Source organism: Hypanus sabinus, chromosome 8, assembly GCF_030144855.1.
Source record: "Hypanus sabinus isolate sHypSab1 chromosome 8, sHypSab1.hap1, whole genome shotgun sequence".
In the NCBI taxonomy this organism is placed as follows: Eukaryota; Metazoa; Chordata; class Chondrichthyes; order Myliobatiformes; family Dasyatidae; genus Hypanus; species Hypanus sabinus.
In genome coordinates, this window is record NC_082713.1 from 150831752 (window position 1) to 150853834 (window position 22083).

The 22083-nt window shown below is 38.7% G+C and overlaps 1 protein-coding gene across 1 annotated transcript in view; it reads right to left on the reverse strand.

Annotated features, from left to right (window-relative positions):
* immp2l (inner mitochondrial membrane peptidase subunit 2) overlaps positions 1 to 22083 on the reverse strand; it is a 504088-nt gene that overhangs the window by 88983 nt on the left and 393022 nt on the right. The window contains exon 5 of the mRNA XM_059978244.1: positions 20656 to 20758. Within this exon, the coding sequence (XP_059834227.1) occupies positions 20656 to 20758 (103 nt within the window). The remainder of the gene's footprint in view (positions 1 to 20655; positions 20759 to 22083) is intronic.

The following is a 22083-nucleotide window of genomic DNA, read 5'->3' on the forward strand; positions in this document are numbered from 1 at the left end:
CTACTGTTTTGCATTGTGTGTGGGCATGAGAACAGTATTTCCTTCTTGAGACAAATTATATAAGCAAATAAAAATTAATACATTTTCATATCACCTGAATAAAAATAGCTTCTATTAAAATAAAGTGCAACCCCAATAAATTGTCTGAATTATATTTTTTAAAACATTGTACATAAACACAATATCATTTTTAACATTTCACAAGCCACTCAGAAAAGTAATATATATAACTTGGTTTCCTTTCAAAGCACACAACTGAAGAGTCTGAAGTCAATTCTCCAGGGTATTATCATGAATGCAAAAGCTAATGATAATATAACTACACGTTGACTACCTCTGACGCACAATTAATTACTGAATTAATGCATCACTGAAAAGCCACCATATTGTCTTGCATTCCAGGAGGCGTTTATCTCCTACCTACTAATGTAGAAGTTAATTTCAGACATTTATAATACTGAAAGATCTCCCGACTACAAGCTGAATATTGATGTAGTAATCACCATAGCCATTCTCTTCAACCAAGAACTATCAAAACCAAACAGTTCTCATCTGAACATTAAGTGTGAATATGTTAGTCTATTTCTATCAATTCAGCGGAGATGTCATTGTACTTTTAAAGAATTTGAAATCTGCTTTTAAGTCAAGTCAAGTCAAGTCACTTTTTATTCTCATTTTGACCATAACTGCTATTACAGTACATAGTAAAAATGAGACAATATTTTTCAGGACCATGGTGTTACATGACACAGTACAAGAACTAGACTGAACTACGTAAAAAACAACACAGAAAAGAAAACTACACGAGACCACAGACCTACCCAGGACTGCATAAAGTGCACAAAACAGTGCAGGCATTACAATAAATAAAAAACAAGACAAAAGGGCAAGGTGTCAGTCCAGGCTTCAGGTATTGAGGAGTCTGATAACTTGGGGGAAGAAACTGTTACGTTGTCTGATCGTGAGAGCCCGAATGCTTCGATGCCTTTTCCCAGACGGCAGGAGGGAAAAGAGTTTGTATGAGGGGTGCATGGGGTCCTTCATAATGCTGTTTGCTTTGCAGATGCAGCATGTAGTGTAAATGTCCATAATGGCGGGAAGAGAGACCCCGATGATCTTTTCAGCTGACCTCACTATCTGCTGCAGGGTCTTGTGATCCAAAATGGTGCAATTTCCGAACCAGGCAGTGATGCAGCTGCTCAGGATGCTCTCAATACAACCCCTGTAGAATGTGATGAGGATGGGGGATGGGAGATGGACTTTCCTCAGCCTTCGCAGAAAGTAGAGACACTGCTGGGCTTTCTTTGCTATGGAGCTGGTGTTGAGGGACCAGGTGAGATTCTCCACCAGGTGAACACCAAGAAATTTGGTACTTTTAACTATCTCTACCGAAGAGCCGTCAATGTTCAGCGGGGATTGGTTGCTCCGTGTTCACATTCAGAGACAGGTTGTTGGCTCTGCACCAGTCCGTTAGTCGTTGCACCTCCTCTCTGTAAACTGACTTGTTGTTCTTGCTGATGAGACCCACCACGGTCGTGTCATCAGCGAACTTGATGATATAGTTCGAGCTGTGTGTTGCAGCACAGTTGTGGGTCAGCAGAGTGAACGGCAGTGGACTGAGCACGCAAACCTGGGGAGCCCATGTGCTCAGTGTGATGGTGTTGGAGATGCTGCTCCCGATCCGGACCGACTGAGGTACCCCAGTCAGGAATTCTAATATCCAGTTGCAGAGGGAGGTGTTCAGGCCCAGTAGGCTTAGATTTCCAATCAGTTTCTGAGGGATGATTGTGTTGAATGCTCAACTGAAGTCTACGAACAGCATTTGAACGCACGTCTCTTTTTTGACCAGGTGGGTTAGAGCCAGGTGGATGGTGATGGCATTGGCATCGTCTGTTGAGTGGTTGGGACTGCAAACTGCAGGGGGTCGCGTGAGGGGGGCAGTAGGGTCTTGATATGCCTCATGACGAGCCTCTTGAAACACTTCATGATGATGGATGTAAGATGGTCATTTAGGCAGGACACTGAAGACTTCTTCGGCACAGGGACGATGGTGGCACCCTTGAAGCACGTTGGAATGGTGGCGCTGCTCAGGGAGATGTTGAAGATGTCAGTGAGAGCATCTGCTAGCTGGTCTTCACATCCTCTGAGCACTCTACCAGGGACGTTGTCTGGTCCAGCAGCCTTCCTCGGGTTGAACCTGCACAGGGTTCTTCTCACATCGGCCACAGTGAGTCACAGCACCTGGTCATTTGTATGAGGGGTGGACTTCCTTGCCACCACATCGTTTTCCACCTCAAAACAGGCATATATGTTATTCAGTGCATCTGGGAGGGAGGCATCACCCACACAGTCAGGTGATGTTGTCCTGTGATTGGTGATGTCCTGGATGCCCTTCCACATGTGCCGTGTGTCGCCACCGTCCTGGAAGTAGCTGTGGATTTGCTGGGCGCGTGCACGCTTTGCCCCTCTGAAGGCGGAGTCATGGGTCCTCAGCAGCGCACGCACCTCTGCGGTCATCCATGGCTTCTGGTTGGCACGTATAGTGATGGTCTTGGACAGAGTAACATCATCGATGCACTTGCTGATGTAGCTAGTCACTGATGCTGTGTACTCCTCGAAGTTGGTAGAGTCGCCATCGGTTGCAGCCTCCCTGAACATGTGCCAGTCAGTGTGCTCAAAGCAGTCCTGAAGAGCAGAGGTGGCTCCTGCTGGCCAGGTTTTCACTAACCTGGTATGACTAACTCAAGTTTCGTGTATATATATATATTTGTAAATTGCATAAATGCATTCACGATGTGAAGCAATGTCGAAACAATGCTAAACAACGTCTGAATATAGCAACTATTTTCTATTCGACTGGAAGTAATTTTGAAGATAAAAATGCATTTGATACTTCACAAATGGAAATTCACTCACATTATTTTTGCAGGAACAAAGGAGCCACAAAGTTCAGTTGCACATAATTGACATTACATATACATCCTTGTTCAGCTAGCAGCTGCGATTTAATTCTGTCCGGGAACAGAAAGGCTATCGGATGTTGATCAATAGGACAGCGACTCTGGGTATGTGGCCTATTAGAGAAAATGGCAGGTTATAACAAAGAGATAGAAAGAGTAAAGGAACAATATTGGCATCTGAACCCTGAACTTTGTAAAGTAAATAGTTATCATTAGGGGTTACTATTCTTGGAGGCAAGCTGTTGGAACCTGTCATATAATGCACTGCATTGAGGTAAAAAAAAGAGAAATAATGATTAAAGTGTAAAAATTAGAGTTTGGGAATTCAAAATTTTTTTTAATGGACATAACTTAAATTGGAAACTTAGAGGTTTGTAAAAATGGCACCAGTGATTATTATTGATGTTTTGTGTGGGCTGCAGAAAATTGTTCCAAAATTCCTCTTAAATAGACGTCTTTTGAATTCCTCACACTGCAGTCTGCAGAATGTAACCTCCTTCTAAGCAATGAACTTTTAAATCAGCTCAACGACCGTCATATCTCACGATCAACTGAAGTAGCTGGCAGACCAGACAGACACCTGACCTTTAAGAGGTCAAAGGTTCATTGCCACGGCCAAAAGTGAGGGAGTGGGGGGAGGGTTGTGAGACTCCAAGCCAGGCTGATACGCTGAAAGATGAGGCCTCCTCTACCCAGAAACTTGCTGGCAAAAGAGCAGTTGCTGCAGAATTAAAATTGAGGACCCCAGGCCAAGCCTGCTCTATCAGAGGGAACTGGCAGTCTGTTCTGTGCTACGCTTCATTGAAATGTGGCTTTCTCTGGGAGTTCGTTGTGACAGATCAGGAAACTTTACTAAATGGGCTAGAGGTGAATAAGCAAAGGATAATATTTATGGAATTTATAGAATGTATATATGAGTTACAACAATTCCAAGTTTTTAGAGAAAGGATATAAGCATTGGTGCAGAAACAGTGCTGAAGAAATGATTGAGCCTGGAGATTTATAAATTTCCAAGATGCCTGGAATCATTGGCTGCATTAGTGGTCATCTCACAAAATTCTTTTGTCTTTGGAGCATCTCCTGCAGATTGGAGGGTGGAAAATGTTGCCTGGCAATTTCAAACTCTAAGCCTACGATCAATAGTGGCAAAAATATTAGAATCTATTATAAAGTACATAATAATAGAACATTGCAAAGCATTAAAGTGATTGGACAAAGGCAGCATGGAAAGGAAAAACATGCTTTGCAGACACACAAGAACATTGTAGGATCAAACCAGCAGAACAGACAAGACAGAACCATTGGAGGTGATGAATTTGGCTTTACATAAAGCTTCTGATGTGATTCCACATAACAAATTAGTGAATACAATTAAATAACGTGCAGTTGAGAGTAATGTAATGGCCTGCTCAACAGACAGGAATGGAGAGCTAAAATACACAAGTCATTTTTCAGGTGGAGTATCATAGGGACCGGTGCATGGGTCCCAGCTATTCACAGTATGCATAAATGAATTCTTCAATAAATGTAACAGGTCCAGGCAGTCAGAGGCTACAAAGCTGAAGTACCATAGAATGTGAACAATGAGGCCCCAGTATGAATTAGAAAAAATTGAATGAGTGGGCAAATGTGTAGCAGATGCATTTTAATGTGGATAAATGTTGAAGTTACTCAATGTGCTGTAGTTTTAAAAACAGTAAGTTGATTTGTTATTTTCAGGTTGGGAAAAAGGAACATGTGAAGACTCTTTGTGGCCCTTCACACCAATCACCCATAGCAAGTGCTTTGCTATAGTAACCAGACTGGAAGGTAAATAGTACTTTCACTTTCAACTTAAGTGAGTTTGAGTTAGAGAAGCAAGGATGTCTTGCTGCAATTGTACATTTCCTTGTTGAGACTCCATCTGAAATTTTGTGTGTGGTTTTGGCCTATTAATCTAAAGAATTACTGGCCTGGGGCTGGTCAGGCTGATATACAAAGAGAGATTGAGTCAGTTTGGCCCACATTCACAGGAGACTATATAATTTGAATTGTATCAAACAGAGGGAGGATGTTCTTGGGGCTTCAGGGTATGTGGCCCACAATTTAGAAGATCAGAAGATATTTCTTCATCCGGGGGTGATGAATATATTGTATTGATTGAACTCTTGATCACAGAAGGCAATGGAAAGTTCAAAGTAAATTTATTATCCAAGTACATACATGTCATCATATATAACCCTGAGATTCATTTTCATGCAGGAATACTCAATAAATCCATATTAGAATAATAACCATAATAGAATCAATGAAAGAATGCACCAACTTGGGCATTCAATCAGTGTGTAAAAGGCAACAAACTGTGCGAATATAAAAGAAAGAAATAAGAATAATAAGTAAATATCAAGAACACAGGATGAAGTGTCTGTAGGTTGTGGGAACATTTCAATGATGAGACAAAGTTATCCCCTTCAGTTCAAGAGACTGATGGTTGAGGGGTTATAACTATTCATGAACCTGATGAGGTTTCTGTACCTCCTTCCTGATGGCAGCAGTGAGAAGAGAGCATGTCCTGGACGGTATGGGCCCGATGATGAATGCTGCTTTCCAGTGACAATGCTTAGTGTAGATATGCTCAATAGTGGGGAGACTTTTACCTGAGATGGACTGGGCCATATCCACAACTTCTTGTAACATTTTCCATTCAAGAGCATTGGTGTTTTTATGCCAGGCTGTGATGCAGCTAGTTAATATACTCTCCACTGCAAATCCATATAAGTTTGTCAAAGTTTTAGATGTCATGTTGAATCTTTGTAAACTCCCAAGCAAGTAGAGGTGCTGCCATGCTTTCTTCGTAATTTCATTTATGTGCTGGGCCCAAGACAGGTCCTCTGATATAATAACACTGAGGAATTTAAAGTTGCTGACCCTGTCCACCTCTGAAGAGGACTGGCTCACGGACCTCTGGTTTCCTCCTCCTAGGAGCTTGTTGTTATGGCACCAGGCAGTCAGATTTTCAATCTCCCTCCTATATGGTGATTTGTCACCACCTTTAATTTGCCCTACGGCAGTGGTGTTGTCAGCAACCTTGAATATGGCTTTGGAGCTATGCCTAACCACACAGGCATAAGAATCAAGCAAACAGAGCAGGGGGCTAAGCACACAGCCAATCCATACTGACTTTGGGTCTGCAAGTGAGGAGATCAAAGATCCAAATGCATAAGGAGTTATTGAGGCCAAGGTCTTGAAGCTTATTGATTAGTTTGGAGAGGATAAAGGTATTTGTGGTGAACTACATATACCTGTTTGGACATGCCCCTTTGCTGACTGCTCCTGTGGCTCCTCCCACAGACCCCTGTATAAAGGCAGTTGGAGGCACTGCTCCTCCCTCAGTCTCCAGGATGTTGTGTGGTGGTCTCTTGCCACTAATCATGGTCTCTTGCAGCTAATAAAAGCCTATCATTTGCTTCCCGTCACCGAGAGAGTTATTGATGGTGCATCAGTATTCAATGTTAAGGTGTAGTCAATAAAAAGCACCCTGATGTATGCATCTTTGCATATATCACCAAATATATCTGAGTCATCAAATACATTCCCAAAAGTATCAGAATCAGATTTATTATCACCAGCATGTGACATGAAATTTGTTAACTTAACAGCAGTAGTTCAATGCAATACTTCATCTAGCAGAGAGAGAAGAAAATAATAATAATAAAATAAAACATAATAATAAATAAACAAGTAAATCAATTATGTATATTGAATAGATTATTTAAAAAATGTGCAAAAACAGAAATACCGTATATTAAAAAAAGTGAGGTAGTGTCCAAAGCTTCAAAGTCCATTCAGGAATCGGATGACGGGGAGAAGAAGCTGTTCCTGAATCACTGAGTGTGTGCCTTCAGGCTTCTGTATCTCCTACCTGATGGTAACAGTGAGAAAAGGGCATGCCCTGGTGCTGGAGGTCTTTAATAATGGACACTGCCTTTCTGAGACACCGCTCCCTAAAGATGTCCTGGGTACTTTGTAGGCTAGTGCCCAAGATGGAGCTGACCAGATTTACAACCTTCTGCAGCTTCTTTTGGTCCTTGATGCATCATCAATAACTCTCAGAGACGGGAGGTGAATGATAGGCTTTATTAGCAGCAAAAGGGAGCACGGTATCTCGGAGACTGAGGGAGGAGCAGTGCCTCCAATCGCCGTTATACAGGGGTCTGTGGGAGGAGCTACAGGAGCAGTCAGCAGAGGGGTATGTCCAGACAGGTATACATAGTTTACCACAGTCCTGTGCAGTGGCCCCTCCATACCAGACAGTGATGCAGCCTGTCAGAATGGTCTCCATGATACAGCTATAGAAGTTTTTGACTGTATTTGTTGACATGCCAAATCACTTCAAACTCCTAATAAAATATAGTCGCTGTCTTGACTTCTTTATGACTACATCAATGTGTTGGGACCAGGGTAGAGATCCTCAGAGATCTTTAAATATAAATAGCTATATTTCAGAGTGCTGTGATCAGGAACTATGGGAAAAACATGGGAACAGGTACTGAAGTGAACAAACATCCAACATTATGTTGAATGGTGGAGAAAACCTGAAGAACTGAATGGCCTACTAATGCTTATATTTTCTTGGTTTCTACATTTTCCAAGGACAGACCAAGTCTTCTGATTGAACTGCTCTGGGAAAGTTCATAATCTATATCGTTTAAATTTAGTTTCTTTTAAAATCATAAAGGATCAAAAATATTACAACAGTATATTTTTCCTATATCAGTAAACAGACATGAATACATTGAATTAATATTGGAATTTCTCCATTCTTTTAATCTTTCCGGTTGCTCTCTTCTAAAATCTTTAAATAGAGGTAGTTTCCCTTCTAGAATAAACAGTCAGAACAGCACATAAGATTATAAGCTGTTGCACTTATGCTTTATATAGTGATCGAAGTGGCAGGGCCCAGGCCTAAGTGTGAGAAACGAGCCAATATTTGACATGGTTAGAGTGGACTTGGGGCCTGATTGAAGGGACAGAGCCTGGGCCTAAGAGTGAGAAATGAACCGATGTTTGACATTGCTGGATTGGACTTGGGGTTAATCAAAGGGACAGGGCCTGGACCAAGAGTGAGGAATGAGCTAATGTTTGGGTGATTTAAACACCAGGCCAGACTGAAAAGGTCGGGGGGGGGGGGGGGGACAGGTCAGAGTTCAGCTCGCTGCTCTGCAAGCTTTACTCACCTCTGTGCTGAACACTGCGGCTCTGGCCTGCAACCAATGGGCTCCTTGACTGGCCGCAGCAATGAACTGGCTTCATGGCTGTGGACTCTGCAGTTCGGTACATGTTCTGTGTTTTTTTGATTATTTTTTATTGTTTGCATGATTTCTTTTTTTTTCAGATATTGGGTATTTGACAATCTTTGTTGTATGTGTTACTTTTTAATGGGTCTATTGGTTTTCTTTGCTTTATAGCTGCCGGTTAGAAGGCGAATCTCAAAGTTGTATATAGTACACATTGTGCTATCTTTACGACAGTTATTTAGTTTATAATATTTTCGCTTAGTAATTCATTCAATAGTATTTTCTAGTTAGAATTAGAAGTGTTTAAAGTATATTAATTGCATGTAATATATATCGGCATGCGATGACGTCACATCCGGTTTCGCCGCATCTTGTGGGAAAATACCGGTTTGAAATTAGCGCGAGGGTGGGGGCTTACCATGAGGCAGACTGAGCAGAAGTTGTTTTGCAGGCATGAGAAATCACAGTGAGAGCAACGCTGTAAGTTAATAGATAATCGATATATTGAACTAAGATGTTAATGCCGATCCTGTTAGAAGTAATGACGGTAGATAATGTTTATGCTTTCGTTAGTTAAAGAGTCGCGGATAGTTTGCATGGAAGTGTATTTAAAGTAGTCAATGGAGCAGGTAAACTCTCCCTGTATACTGCACCTTAGTGTAATGTAGTTATAGTCACCTTTACAGGTATTTACAATTGAAATGTGATATTAAGGAAGGAACAAATACTGTATCAATCTTGTATTGTTTTATCAACAGTTTTCACCATATGTTAATGCGAAGAGTGAACAGTAAATGGTTAATCTTACTGCGATCTGGTTCTTATTAACTGTGGTTTATCTCGACGTTTAATTCGGCGTTTCATTACACGCGAAGGAGAACGTTACACACATACTTTGATAAGAAATGTACTTTGAACTTTGACCTGATTACCTCTAAATTTTAACAATATAGATCTTTACCACTTTAAATAATTTATGGAATTCCCACTATTCTTTGCACAATTTATTCCAATGAAAACATATGGAGTTATGGATCCCAAGTCTTATGATACATTATTTTCCTGTCTGCAATGTTTCTTCACTTTCTCAGGTAGCCTCAATGATATTGACAAAGCTGAAAGTTGGTAGGTATGATTGACATCTGCATTTCTCAAAACAGATGATAAGCTATGACTAACAGGGCCATAAGATACTGCAGATGCTGGAATCTGGAGCAAGAAAAACAAACTGGTAGAGGAACTCAGATGGTTGGACAACATTTATGGCAGGAAAGGAACAATCGATGATTTGGGTTGAGATCCTGCACCAGAACCTTACATGTTGCCACAGACAATGGTTTCTCCTCACCATACACCTCCCACTGATTCTCGCTACCAGATTCGCTGCCTCCACCGACACTCCAAACCCCACCCTTCACTCACTGTCTTTTGCTGCTCCCTCACTCTCCCCCACTTCTCTCTACCCTGCCCTTTCTGCATATCTCTCTCCATCCCTACCCCACCTGCACTCTCCTTCTCTCCCTCTTTCCTTTTCCTCCAGGCCATTCAAACATTTGACCTTATATCATTGCTTTACAGACAAATTAAAACTTTAAAAATTTATAATTAATTTTGACTGCTCAACAGCTTGACTTTAAATCTAACTAATTTATATGTAATCCAAGTGATAAATTTAATAAGCTAGTTTTTACTTGAATATATGTAAACATAATTCAAGTATCACATACATGGCCACCTTCCCTGCTGTCACTTCTTGACCAATTGCTCTGGATTTACATACCAGAATCTACATCCTTTGAGTACATCAAACTGGCAAGAAAACTTGATATTTTCATTTCTTTTGTGGAACAGGCAGATCTGGTAACATCAGCAATACTCTATAGATTGTAAAATTAACTTCAAATTGGATATAATCAGCAGAAATGAAAGCACGTAACAAAATATGCTTACTTAACATAATTGCTCTTTGCCCTTCAAGCTGACCGATATGCCCATTTCCAGAAAATTCCATGTAAAATTAACAATTTATTATATTGTCTCATTTGAGGAATCTTTTAAATTGAGTAGTTCTATCTTGTCATGCTGGCTTCAATGTGATCTGCTCTAGATTAAGTGACACTAATTGCTACCACTACCAATTAAAATTAAAAAGCTGCCAAGAACACATTGTGCAAAAACTCTTACGCTCATCATCAGCCAAGCTTGCATTTATAACATTGGTAATTAAACAAATGTAAATGGAATATCATTAACACAATATGTATCCAACTTCTTTCATGGTCTTAAAAGTAAATATGATAATCTTATTGATTGAAAGGTGCAAATCTTGTAAATAATAATAAATAGAGTATAATCTAATTTGAATACAATGTAAGAATTATATCATCTTAAGATCTGCCTCTCGACTAGAAGTTAAACATCCTACATTTTTTTTCTGAAGGGTGACATTTCTCAAAGATTTTGTTCTATATATAATGGCTCAGGAAATGTTTTTATTTAGCCTGATATCATTGGAATTCCATGGATATAACTCAACATGCATCTAGCTCTCCTGTGAGAATGATCAGCGTAGATCTAACAGTTCTTCTCTGTTGCCCGTACTATCCATTATTTAAAACTCTCAATAAGATATATCAATGAGAGCCCCCATCAGAGCTTAATGTCTGTCCATTTCACTTCACTACTTCATCACTGAGTTCTCTATATCCCTCTTTACTTGACAGAGGAACTTCTGGGATTTCCTGTGAATCTTGGTTTCAGTTTAAATAAAATCAAGCATTCCATTCAGATCTGCACAGAGATTTCAATAATCTTTATTTGGCAACTGGAGAAATGAATGAAAGTAATTCAATTTTCTGGTACAAAAAATATGAAAATGATTACAAGAGAACTCAATGAGAACCTAATGTAAATAATTATTAAAGATTTTCAGATAGAACAAATATTACTCATTGATTGGATTCAGCCAATGTCACTCTATGAACTTACAGTAAACTACTAACAAGTTGCCTAAAATTTAGTAAGGCTCAAACTTGAACCTTGAGTGAAGACTTTGATCTCGCTGTCAATGGATGAACTATATTGTAAGCCAAAATTACTTAATGTAAAATTTTATTGTGAAAGCAGCTCCCATCTGTGCGGTAGAGGATTGTTATCCTGCTTATTTTGAAGACTATCAAAGAACAAGAGGTGATAGAGCCAGGGGACAGTTGATAGATTCAACTGGTCTGTTTGGAAATATTTAATCAGTTGAGGAGATGAAGGGTGATAGCTGTGCAGGATTTAAGAAGCTAGCAAATAAGAGAAAGATAAGATATTAATATGGTTTCAGAGAGCGTGTGGGAGAAATAAAAAATAAGGTGAATAAAAAATGATTCAGGGTTTGAATGCATGTGGTAATAGACAGGATATAGCAGTTAACACCACAGAATATGAAGCAAGCAGTTCTGGTTGTGGGATGGATGTAGAATTTAATACTCAGATTAGGGTGGAGCTGAACACTGAGGTTGAGTACCATCAATTCACATTGACCTTGCAACATCAGAATGGAATTAATTAGTTCTAAAGAATGAAGCTTCTTGCAAAGAGTTTCTAAAATAAAAACGTGCAGCAGGTCAAGGAGGCACAAATGCAGACAAGGTGGGAGGCCGGTGTTTTTATCTGGAGACTAGTGTTTTTAATCTGTGACCATCTAGTGAGATATGAAATGTTAACCTGACATTTCTTCATGTACAGTCCTGATATAATGTGCTTTATAAAAGTTTTTAAAAGTTGAAACCTTGGCTGACAAACTGACTTTGGTTTTGCAAATATTGGTATGTTGGGAAATTTTTACCTCATTTAGAACAATCCCTGACAGGAATGCTGTGATAGTTATGCAAATTAAATTATAGGCATGAATGTCCGAACAAATCCTATGTCTATGGACTCCAGGACATTCAGGAAAAGGAGTTGGGAAGTAGCCCAGCAGACACTAGAAATCACTGTGAGCATGGAAGGCAAATCAGTTAGATGAGGTGTGACAGTTGCATTACGGCAAGAAGGAGTGAAAATGCAATGCCATGGTGAAATTAAACTTGAGGCACTCGAATAATGATATACAGTACAAGTGATGTTTATATTCTCTGTCAGACTTAAGCCTTAAACATAATGTCAAATTAGCTTTAACAGTATGAACTTTGACAAGTATATGTACATTACCTGTGGTCTTGATGCAATGTTACTAGAACATCAGTAGTCTGATGTTGCCTCTATTACAAATGAAAGCTTAAAAATTGTACTTCACTCCTTTATTTGTTGGACTATAACGTTGTCGCATTTAGTGCTATCATCCTGAAATTGGCCAGAGAGAGGTAGGTATCAGCATTTGCTTAGTATGAAACTTGTGTTGTGTTGCACAGTTCTCTAACATACAGCTGTTGTCACTTCATAGCTCAACAATAATAGAAGAGCATCAGCCCAACAAGACACAACCATCATTGCAGGCAGCAATTAACAATACATACAATAACTACCAGGATCAGCAGGGAGGATGATGGGGAGAAGAAGAAAGCACAGTGATTCACTCAAAGGAATTCAGACGTCCTGCTACTGTAGGTAGCAAACAGGAGGGATATTCTGTATATTGCAGGGAAGTGGAATGTATGAGGTAACTAGACACACTAGGGCACTAAGTGGAAGTATCTGGCAAAAGGTGTCAGTGAGGAATAGTTGAATATGGTGACATATACTGTATGTACTTTGATAATAAATTTTCTTTGAACTTTGAACTATAGAGTAATCCTTTTAAATAATTTCTGATCTTACCACGTATCAAGGTGAGTTCTAGATCAACATTCATAACATTCTTTCGTGTTTACACTTGTGTGTGCAGATATGCAACCCCACTTTCATCTAACACACCCCTCACCCACTGTTGTTATCCTAACCACCATTCCTACAGCCCAACTCTGCTTCTACACAGAAGTCAAATCTTCAAAGGGACTATAGTCAATGTTCATTTGCATCTCCAGAATGTCAAAGACAGTAAGGAGTAGGAGAAAGGCAACTCACATTAGAGGAAAACTCTTATGAGTTCAGTGCTTGACTCTTAATGAGGCAGATAACTGTACCAAATGGGGAGGGGACATCAAGCCCCAAGCTACCTCAAGAGCAAGTATGCTACACAACAGGCTCACAGTATATTATTTTGATTATTATATACTCTTTCATTTGATCAACAGGCCACACCCTTGTTACCATTTGTGATGCTGTGTCATTGTCAATATATTTTGGCTGCAGCTGATAACTCCAGCTTCTTTTTTGCAGGTTTCCAGATTCCAGGATGGACCACCTGCTTCCCCCACCCCAGAGGAAACATACAGGGAACATGAGAATCAGGAGGAATGAGATAGGTTACTGGAGGGAGAAGAGGGACGATGACAACAAAATGGCTCACAATTACAAGCAATAACTCAGAGACAAGTACCATAATGGATGAGCAGAATAACCAGGCCAATTCATGTCATGGACAGATACAACAGTCAGCCAAGTGCTTCAGTCTGGAAGCAGATGTAAAGAAGGTTTTCCAGAGCATGGGTCCACACAACTGTACTGGATGAAGGCCACTATTGGGATACTTTCATGATAAAGCTGTTATGGATAGAGTAAAATGGTTGGTAAGCTGCCACTAAATGCAGTAGATGAGAAGCAACATGGAAGAAACGATCTCCAAGCCCCTCCGTGGAGCCCAATGTAGATATCATGAACAATTCTTTGCTTGAAATCACACTGCTTCTACAGGTTCAGTCTTATGTACAGCTGAAGTCAGAAGTTTACATACACCTTAGCCAAATACATTTAAACTCAGTTTTTCACAATTCCTGACATTTAATCCTAGAAAACATTCCCTGTCTTAGGTCAGACAGGATCGCTATTTTAAGAATGTGGAATGTCAGAATAATAGTAGAGAGAATGATTTATTTCAGCTTTTATTTCTTTTATTACATTCCCAGTGGGTTAGAAGTTTACATACACTTTGTTAGTATTTGGTAGCATTGCCTTTAAATTGTTTAACTTGGGTCAAACATTTTGGGTAGCCTTCCACAAGCTTCTCACAATAAGTTGCTGGAATTAGTTCCACTCCTCCAGACAGAACTGGTGTAACTGAGTCAGGTTTGTAGGCCTCTTTGCTCGCACACGCTTTTTCAGTTCTGCCCACAAATTTCCTATCGTATTGAGGTCAGGGCTTTGTGATGGCCACTCTAATAGCTTGACTTTGTTGTCCTTAAGCAATTTTGCCACAACTTTAAAGGTATACTTGGGGTCATTGTATATTCGGAAGACCGAGCTTTAACTTCCTGGCTGATGTCTTGAGATGTTGCTTCAATATATCCACATAATTTTCCTTCCTCATGATGCCATCTATTTTGTGAAGTGCACCAGTCCCTCCTGCAGCAAAACACCCCCACAACATGATGCTGCCACCCCCATGCTTCACGGTTGGGGTGGTGTTCTTTGGCTTGCAAGCCTCACCCTTTTTCCTCCAAACATAATGATGGTCATTATGGACAAACTGTTCAATTTTTGTTTCATCAGACCAGAGGACATTTCTCCAAAAAGTAAGATCTTTGTCCCCATGTGCACTTGCAAACTGTAGTCTGGCTTTTTTATGGTGGTTTTGGAGCAGTGGCTTCTTCCTTGCTGAGCAGCCTTTCAGGTTATGTTGTTTTACTGTGGATATAGATACTTGTCTACCTGTTTACTCCAGCACCTTTCTTTGCTGTTGTTCGGGGATTGATTTGCACTTCTAACTCCAAAGTACGTTCATCTCTAGGAGACAGAATGTGCCTCCTTCCTGAGCGGTATGACAGCTGCGTGGTCCCATGGTGCTTATTCTTGTATACTATTGTTTGTACAGATGAACGTGGTACCTTCAGGCATTTGAAAATTGCTTCCAAGGATGAACCAGACTTGTGGAGGTCCACGATTTTTTTTTCTGAGGTCTTGGCTGATTTCTTTTGATTTAGTTTGTAAACTTCTGACCCACTGGAATTGCGATATAGTCAATTAAAAGTGAAATAATCTGTTTGTAAACAATTATTGGAAAAATTACTCGTGTCATGCACAAAGTAGATGTCCTCCACATCTTGCCAAAACTATAGATTGCTAATATGACATCTGTGGAGTGGTTAAACAATGAGTTTTAATGACTTCAACCTAAGTGTATGTAAGCTTCTGACCTACTGGGAATGTGATGAAAGAAATAAAAGCTGAAATAAATCATTCTACTATTATTCTGACATTTCACATTCTTAAAATAAAGTAGTGATCCTAACTGACTTAAGACAGGGTATGTTTTATATAACCTTACAACAAATACAGCACAGAAACAGGCCATCTCTGCTCTTCTAGTCCGTGCCAAACGCGTACTCTCTCCTAGTCCCACCAACCTGCATTCAGCCCATAACCCTCCATTCCTGTCCTGTCCATATACCTATCCAGTTTTAAGAATTTTTAAAATTTATTTATTAAATTTTTAAGAGAATTACATAAAATGAATCAAATATTAGAATAGTGAAAAATTAATATTGACCCTCCCCCCTTTTTCGACAAAATCAAAACTGCCTCTACCGCTTCTACTGGAAGCTCATTCTACACAGCTACCACTCTCTGAGTAAAGAAGTTCCCCCTCGTGTTACCCCTAAATTTTTTCCCCTTAACTCTCAACTCGTGTCCTCTTGTTTGAATCTCCCCTACTCTCAATGGAAAAAGCCTATCCACGTCAACTCTATCTATCCCCCTCATAATTTTAAATACCTCTATCAAATCCCCCCTCAAACTTCTACACTCCAAAGAATAAAGACCTAACTTGTTCTAGCTTTCTCTGTAACTAAGGTGCTGCAACCCAGGTAACATTCTAGTAAAACTCCTCTGTACTCTCTCTAATTTGTTGACATCTTTCCTGTAATTCGGTGAACAGAACTGTACACAATTTTCTAGGATTAATTGTCAGGAATTGTGAAAAACTGAGTTTAAATGTATTTGGCTAAGGTGCATGTAAACCTCTGACTTCAATTGTATGTAACCAAAAGCAAGTAAGCTATCACTGAGGCAGTATGCATACAACTAAAACCATGTTGCCAGATGAAATGCAGAAGACCATTCTGCTAGAAAGGAGATTCATCACATTCAATCCTTAAATTGTTCTTGGGGAGCTACAGTTCTTAGCAGAGCTATATCAAACTTTGAGCTGGTCTGTTACTCAAACCTGGGTAGCATCTTGGTTCATCTCCTCTTCATCCTGTCTGCATAACTTTGTAACCAACCTATCTGACTGTGCTTCAGTAATCCTTGTACATCTGCACCAAAGTCATTTTACATACTTTAGCCTTATTTGTTCTCTCCAAACGTACCATATCATATTGGCCCCATTTCTGGTGTTCAGCAATGGCAGGAATCTTAAAAAGTTTTAAAATGATAATAAACAAGATATCCAGTTGACCTCTCTTTCCAGTAGCATTGATTCAAGTCCACTGTAGATGCCATAATCACCATGTTACAGTTCATCATCTTTTTTTTTGCTATGACGATATTGTCTTGAGGATTAAGAATAAAGCATAAATACTGGAACATGCTCAATTTCCTGCCACTGTTTACTCCGTACTGATGTGATCGATCCGCCCTTCTAATTTTGTTGTTATCTAAATGCAAACTCGTTATGTACTCTGCCACATTTGTCTTCATAAGGTCTCCTTTTTCTCTCCTACTCCTGCATAACTAATGCTCTTTCTGCTTCTAACAGCATTTTACTTCAGTTCCTCTTCTCTGACCATTTTTCTGATACATCCACAACAATATTAGATAGTAGAAATAGCATGTTCCCAAGCCAGTATGACCAGCAAGATCAGTCAGCTTTCTGATCATAGATGATCTGCCTTAAGATGATTCTCTTCTACATCTCAAAGAGAGTGGCTGTCAGTTGTTATAGTGTGATGAAAGGCAGATATCCTTTTGGCAATGACTACTATTTCCAGGCCATTGTTAATCAAATAAGTAAATTACTTTTCACATGAAAATATATTTAATCAAGATACAAATTACTATGTTGCTCTTAACAGATTTTAAAAGTTATAACACATTCTAAAGTGCAAAACACTATATATTCTAATTGGATACAGCAAATTAATAACTTGAAAGCCTTCAAAGCATTTCAGTGCAAGATCATTATTCTATTACTTCTCATTAAATAAGTAATACTATAAAAGATTAAAACCTGATCATGTCAATTATCCTGTCGGAACTTTTGAAAATTTTGAGCAAATCATGGCATAAAATGCTATTGTAATGATAAAAAATAATCCTAATACTAGTATTAATCCAAACAGCCAAAATCTTTCAGGAAGCCATTTTACTTTCCTGCTCTTAAACTTTAAGCTATAATATTTAAAATGAGATATGAGCAGTTGCTGTTGGGTAGCACAAATCCAAATGTGTCTTTCCAGTTATAATGTTAAGTGTTTTTTTTTACAGAGGTGACATAGTATCTGTATTCATTAAGCATTGCATTCAATAACAAAGGGAAAACTTCTGGTGCAATTGAAAGCAAGTTCAACAAAAGACAAAAAAAATTATCCAACTTATTAATTGTCAGAATTCAAAGTTCAAATTAAATTTATTATCAAAGTATGAAAATGTTACCATATACTATCTTGAGATTCATTTTTTGCAGGCATTTATGGGAAAAATAAAGAAATACAATAGAACCTATGAGAAACCAGACACAAAGACTGACAAACAACCAGTGCACAAACAAAAATAAACACTGAGAACATAAGTTGTAAAGAGTCCTTGAAGATGAGTCTGTAGGTTCTAGAATCAGTCCAGAGTTGTGGTGTGTGAAGTTATAGGACCATAAACGATAAGATATAGGAGTACAATTAGGACATTTGGTCATCGAGTCTGCTCTGCCATTTCATCACTTTCCTCTCATCCATTTTCCTGCCTGAACAACTTTCTCTCTCAGCCCAATTTCCTGCCTTCTCCCCATAAATCTTCATATCCTGACTAATTAAGAGCCTATCAACCCTGCCTAAACACCATGCCATTTCAAGAGCCTGATGGTTGCAGGGTAATAACTGTTCCTGAATCTGGTGCATGGAATTTAACCTCCTACCTGATGCTAGTAGCAAGAAGAGAACATGGCACAACCAATTTAATTTTGCAATCTAATTATTTTAAGGCTGCAAAATTAAAGCTTAGCTTTTGTAATAGCAGTAGTTTAGAATTGGCAAAGAGCTAAGGGGATGTGGAAAGGTAGAGGGGAAGGGGTGTGGTCACAGCATCTACTTCTCAATGGAAACAAAAATGCTTGAAATAAGTAACATGATGTGACTTCGGAGTATAGAGTGACTAAATATCAATAGCTAGGAGGCACCAGGAAAATAGGAGAGAAAGGGAAAGAAAACTGAGTTCCCCACATGGTGGAGTATAAACTATGGCATCACTAATACCCTCAAGAAGAGTCAGGTGTTGACATGATAAGAGGTTCAAGGACTGTGTGAAAACCAGTTTCATGCATACTGACATTGCACCAAAGCAGACTGAGCAGAGTGCTCAGGACTGGACTGGATGGCATGCCCTGGACAGATGAGCCTCCAAGAACTTCGAGAATAGTTGCCGTGCAGATCCGGTCACTGCTCAAGAGTGGAGAAAAATGGCCACATCAGTCACTCCAATAGCGGCCGGACATTTTACCTGCCCTTACTGTCAACATTCATGCCTTTCTAGAATCGGACAGCAGAGCCACCTCAGAAAGCACAATTGATGAGCTGCATAGACAAATTTCATCATTGGAAATGATGGACAGCCAACACAGAGTGAAACATTGGAAGACGAGCAGACTCAAGCCTAGTAACAAATACAGTAACCTCCAGTTCTTCACCATTTGTCACCAGACTGGTTTCATTCACTACCCTTCATAATTTTAAGTTAAGAGCCTTAGGAAGAGAATTGCAGAGTGTAAGAAATAACAGAAATTACAATCACCTCTGGTGGAGTGAATAATATCAGAAGAATACAAGAGGTCAGAATCAAGGAAGTGAAAAAATTTAACAGAGTTGATAGGGCTGTTACAGATCACAAGACAGATGGGAACGAAACTTGATGATGGCTCATACCAGGTTGGCCATGGAAGGTCATATAAACAAGGATGAGATTTTATAATCTAGCTAATCATCCAGAGTCAGTGTAGTAATAGATGAACTTGGAATAAGTTTAAATGAAGGCAGAGGTTTGAATTAGTGCAGGTTTAGGCAAGATAGAAGATGAGAGGACAGCCAGGATAATATTGGAATAGTCAAGTCTTTTGGCAACAGAGGCATGATTAAGCATTTTGGCAGCACTTGATCTAACTAACAGATGGAGCCATCTGATGCCGTAGAAGTGCAAACTAATAACAATTTTAGTAAGGAGTAGTTGTGCAGATAAAAACTCATCTTTGTGCCAGACAACAAGACTGAACGTCCAACCCAACACCTGACTTATCAGAGCTGATAAGCAAAAAGAAACCTTTGCATGTGACTTTCTGGTAGTTGTTTTTACCAGTACAATATTGCATATGACTCTTGTATATGGTAAGTATTAAGGTTATAATTTTCCTTTAACTATTCTGCACACATTCATGATAGGAAACAACCCAACATACCACATATATCCAATTGGAAGAATCATAAATCCAAGTCCGGAGGAAAATGTAGAGACCTTAATGTTAATTTCCCAAAACCTGTTTGAAGAATTAAATTCTGTCTAAGGACTAAAATGTGAAAAATCTGATACAAACAAACTTAAAAGTAGGTAAGCCAGAAATTTATAAGTGAAGTAGGACATTGTCTGTGAGTATTCAAGAATCCATGTTGTATAAAATAAGTGATAAATTGCTAGACAACAGCTTTTACTAATATTTAGCACTTATTTTTAAAAGGCAGGTTATTCTTTCCTGATTATTCTATTGAGAAAATCACAGAATCGTGCTGATCCTCGATCCTTGAATAATTCCCTGATAAATATAACCTGCAAGAAATTTGCAGATCAATGTGTTTTTCTCCAGTGTAAGTTTCCTAATACTCAATTTGTTTATGTAATTATTAGTGTTTTAGGAATTAAGCATTAGTAGTGAAGTACACTTACTTGTTTGATGATTTCTGTAATATCTTTTCACACATCATAGAAACACATTAAAGAATCAAATGAAAATACAGTACATAATTTCATCATAATTCCATGCCCATTAAAACACACTGAGTTTGAAGTATGTATGCATTACTGGAGAAAATAAATTGAATAATTTGCAAAATTACTTCCTCTTGTTGCTTAATAACTTTGGTATTTGCCTGTAGTTTAACATACCAGTCAAAGAGAAGGGGAAAAGAAGATAGACTTACAGGTCCAAAAACATTACTGTCAAAGCTATGACCATGATGATCTCCTTCGATCCACAAATGCCCAGTGGGAATTTTGATGTATCTGTTCCTGTATCCCATAGTTCTATAAAATATAATGAATACAATGCTATTCTTCAGCGACTATGTATTTTTAAAGCACAATAACAGGATGTTTGTAGTTCAGATCAGGAAAACATATCAGAGTTCTGTTAAAATATTATTGCTCAATCACTAAATAATTTCAGACATCAAAAAATAATAAAAATCAAATCTTAATATTTATTTTTTTGCTTGATTTAGTTAAACCACATCTATTATTCATCCATTTCTTAACATTTCCTCTACAAATTAGTGTCACACTGATAAGTTTATAAAAATGAAGGCAAACTCAAGGAACTTATCAAGACTAAAATGAATAAACATAGCACATGTACCAGATTTTCTTTAAACAAAGTATCCATTCACAATAATAAAAGAAACAAAAGCAAAGGCTTGGACTAGCAGTATCACTGTGTGCTGATGAAGTCAGAATCTCCCACAGCATTTAAGTAGTATATGGATGGACACTTGAATCACTAAGACATAGAAAGATATGAACCAAGTGCTGGTAAGTGAGATTAATATGAGATACAGGTACTTGGTGATTGGCTTGGACATTGTGGGCCTTAGGGAATATTTCCTTGTTGTGTGATTCCATGACTGTAAAATTCTGACCTCACTCCGTGTTTCCTTGACAGCAATTGGATTTCGTAGCTTTAGAGAAAATCAGGTCAATTTTCGCATCAGAATACTAATTGATACAGCAGAACATTATTATACATTTGCTGATAAAATATAAGAGATTCCCTCATTTCATGTTTTTATAACATTGCTTTGGAATTCATCTTGTGTTCATTTCAGTTACAGAATGGAGCACTGATTTTGCATTTTATGAACTGAATGATCAGTCTTATTCTTGTTCTTAGTTGTGCATTTCTCAGCTGTAAATTATTATTTGTTTAAATGAACTTCAGCTTATAATGATTCAACACATGTCTGTTTATTTATACCCTCCCCCCCCCCACCAGACAGGAGTTCTGTCTCAATTAATTTAACTCAATTTAAATGAGTTTAATTAGCAAACTAAACATTACGTTATTTTGATGACATCACTACTCATTGAAGATGATGGGCAAATGAAAGCTGCATACATCTGCCCCCTTATGATGTTCAGATAACAAGACAAATGACCACTTATCAACTGGAATTAATGTTTTTTTTTAAATGATGCTCAGGAGACAAAGCCTATTCCAAGAGTACTGAGAATCATCCAACCTGTCCTAGAAGATGGAGGTCATTACATCTAGCCCAATTTACTCATCAAATCAGCTCTTATTCGGTTGAAAAATCACTATAGATTCTGTATAACAGAAGCCAGTAATATGACGA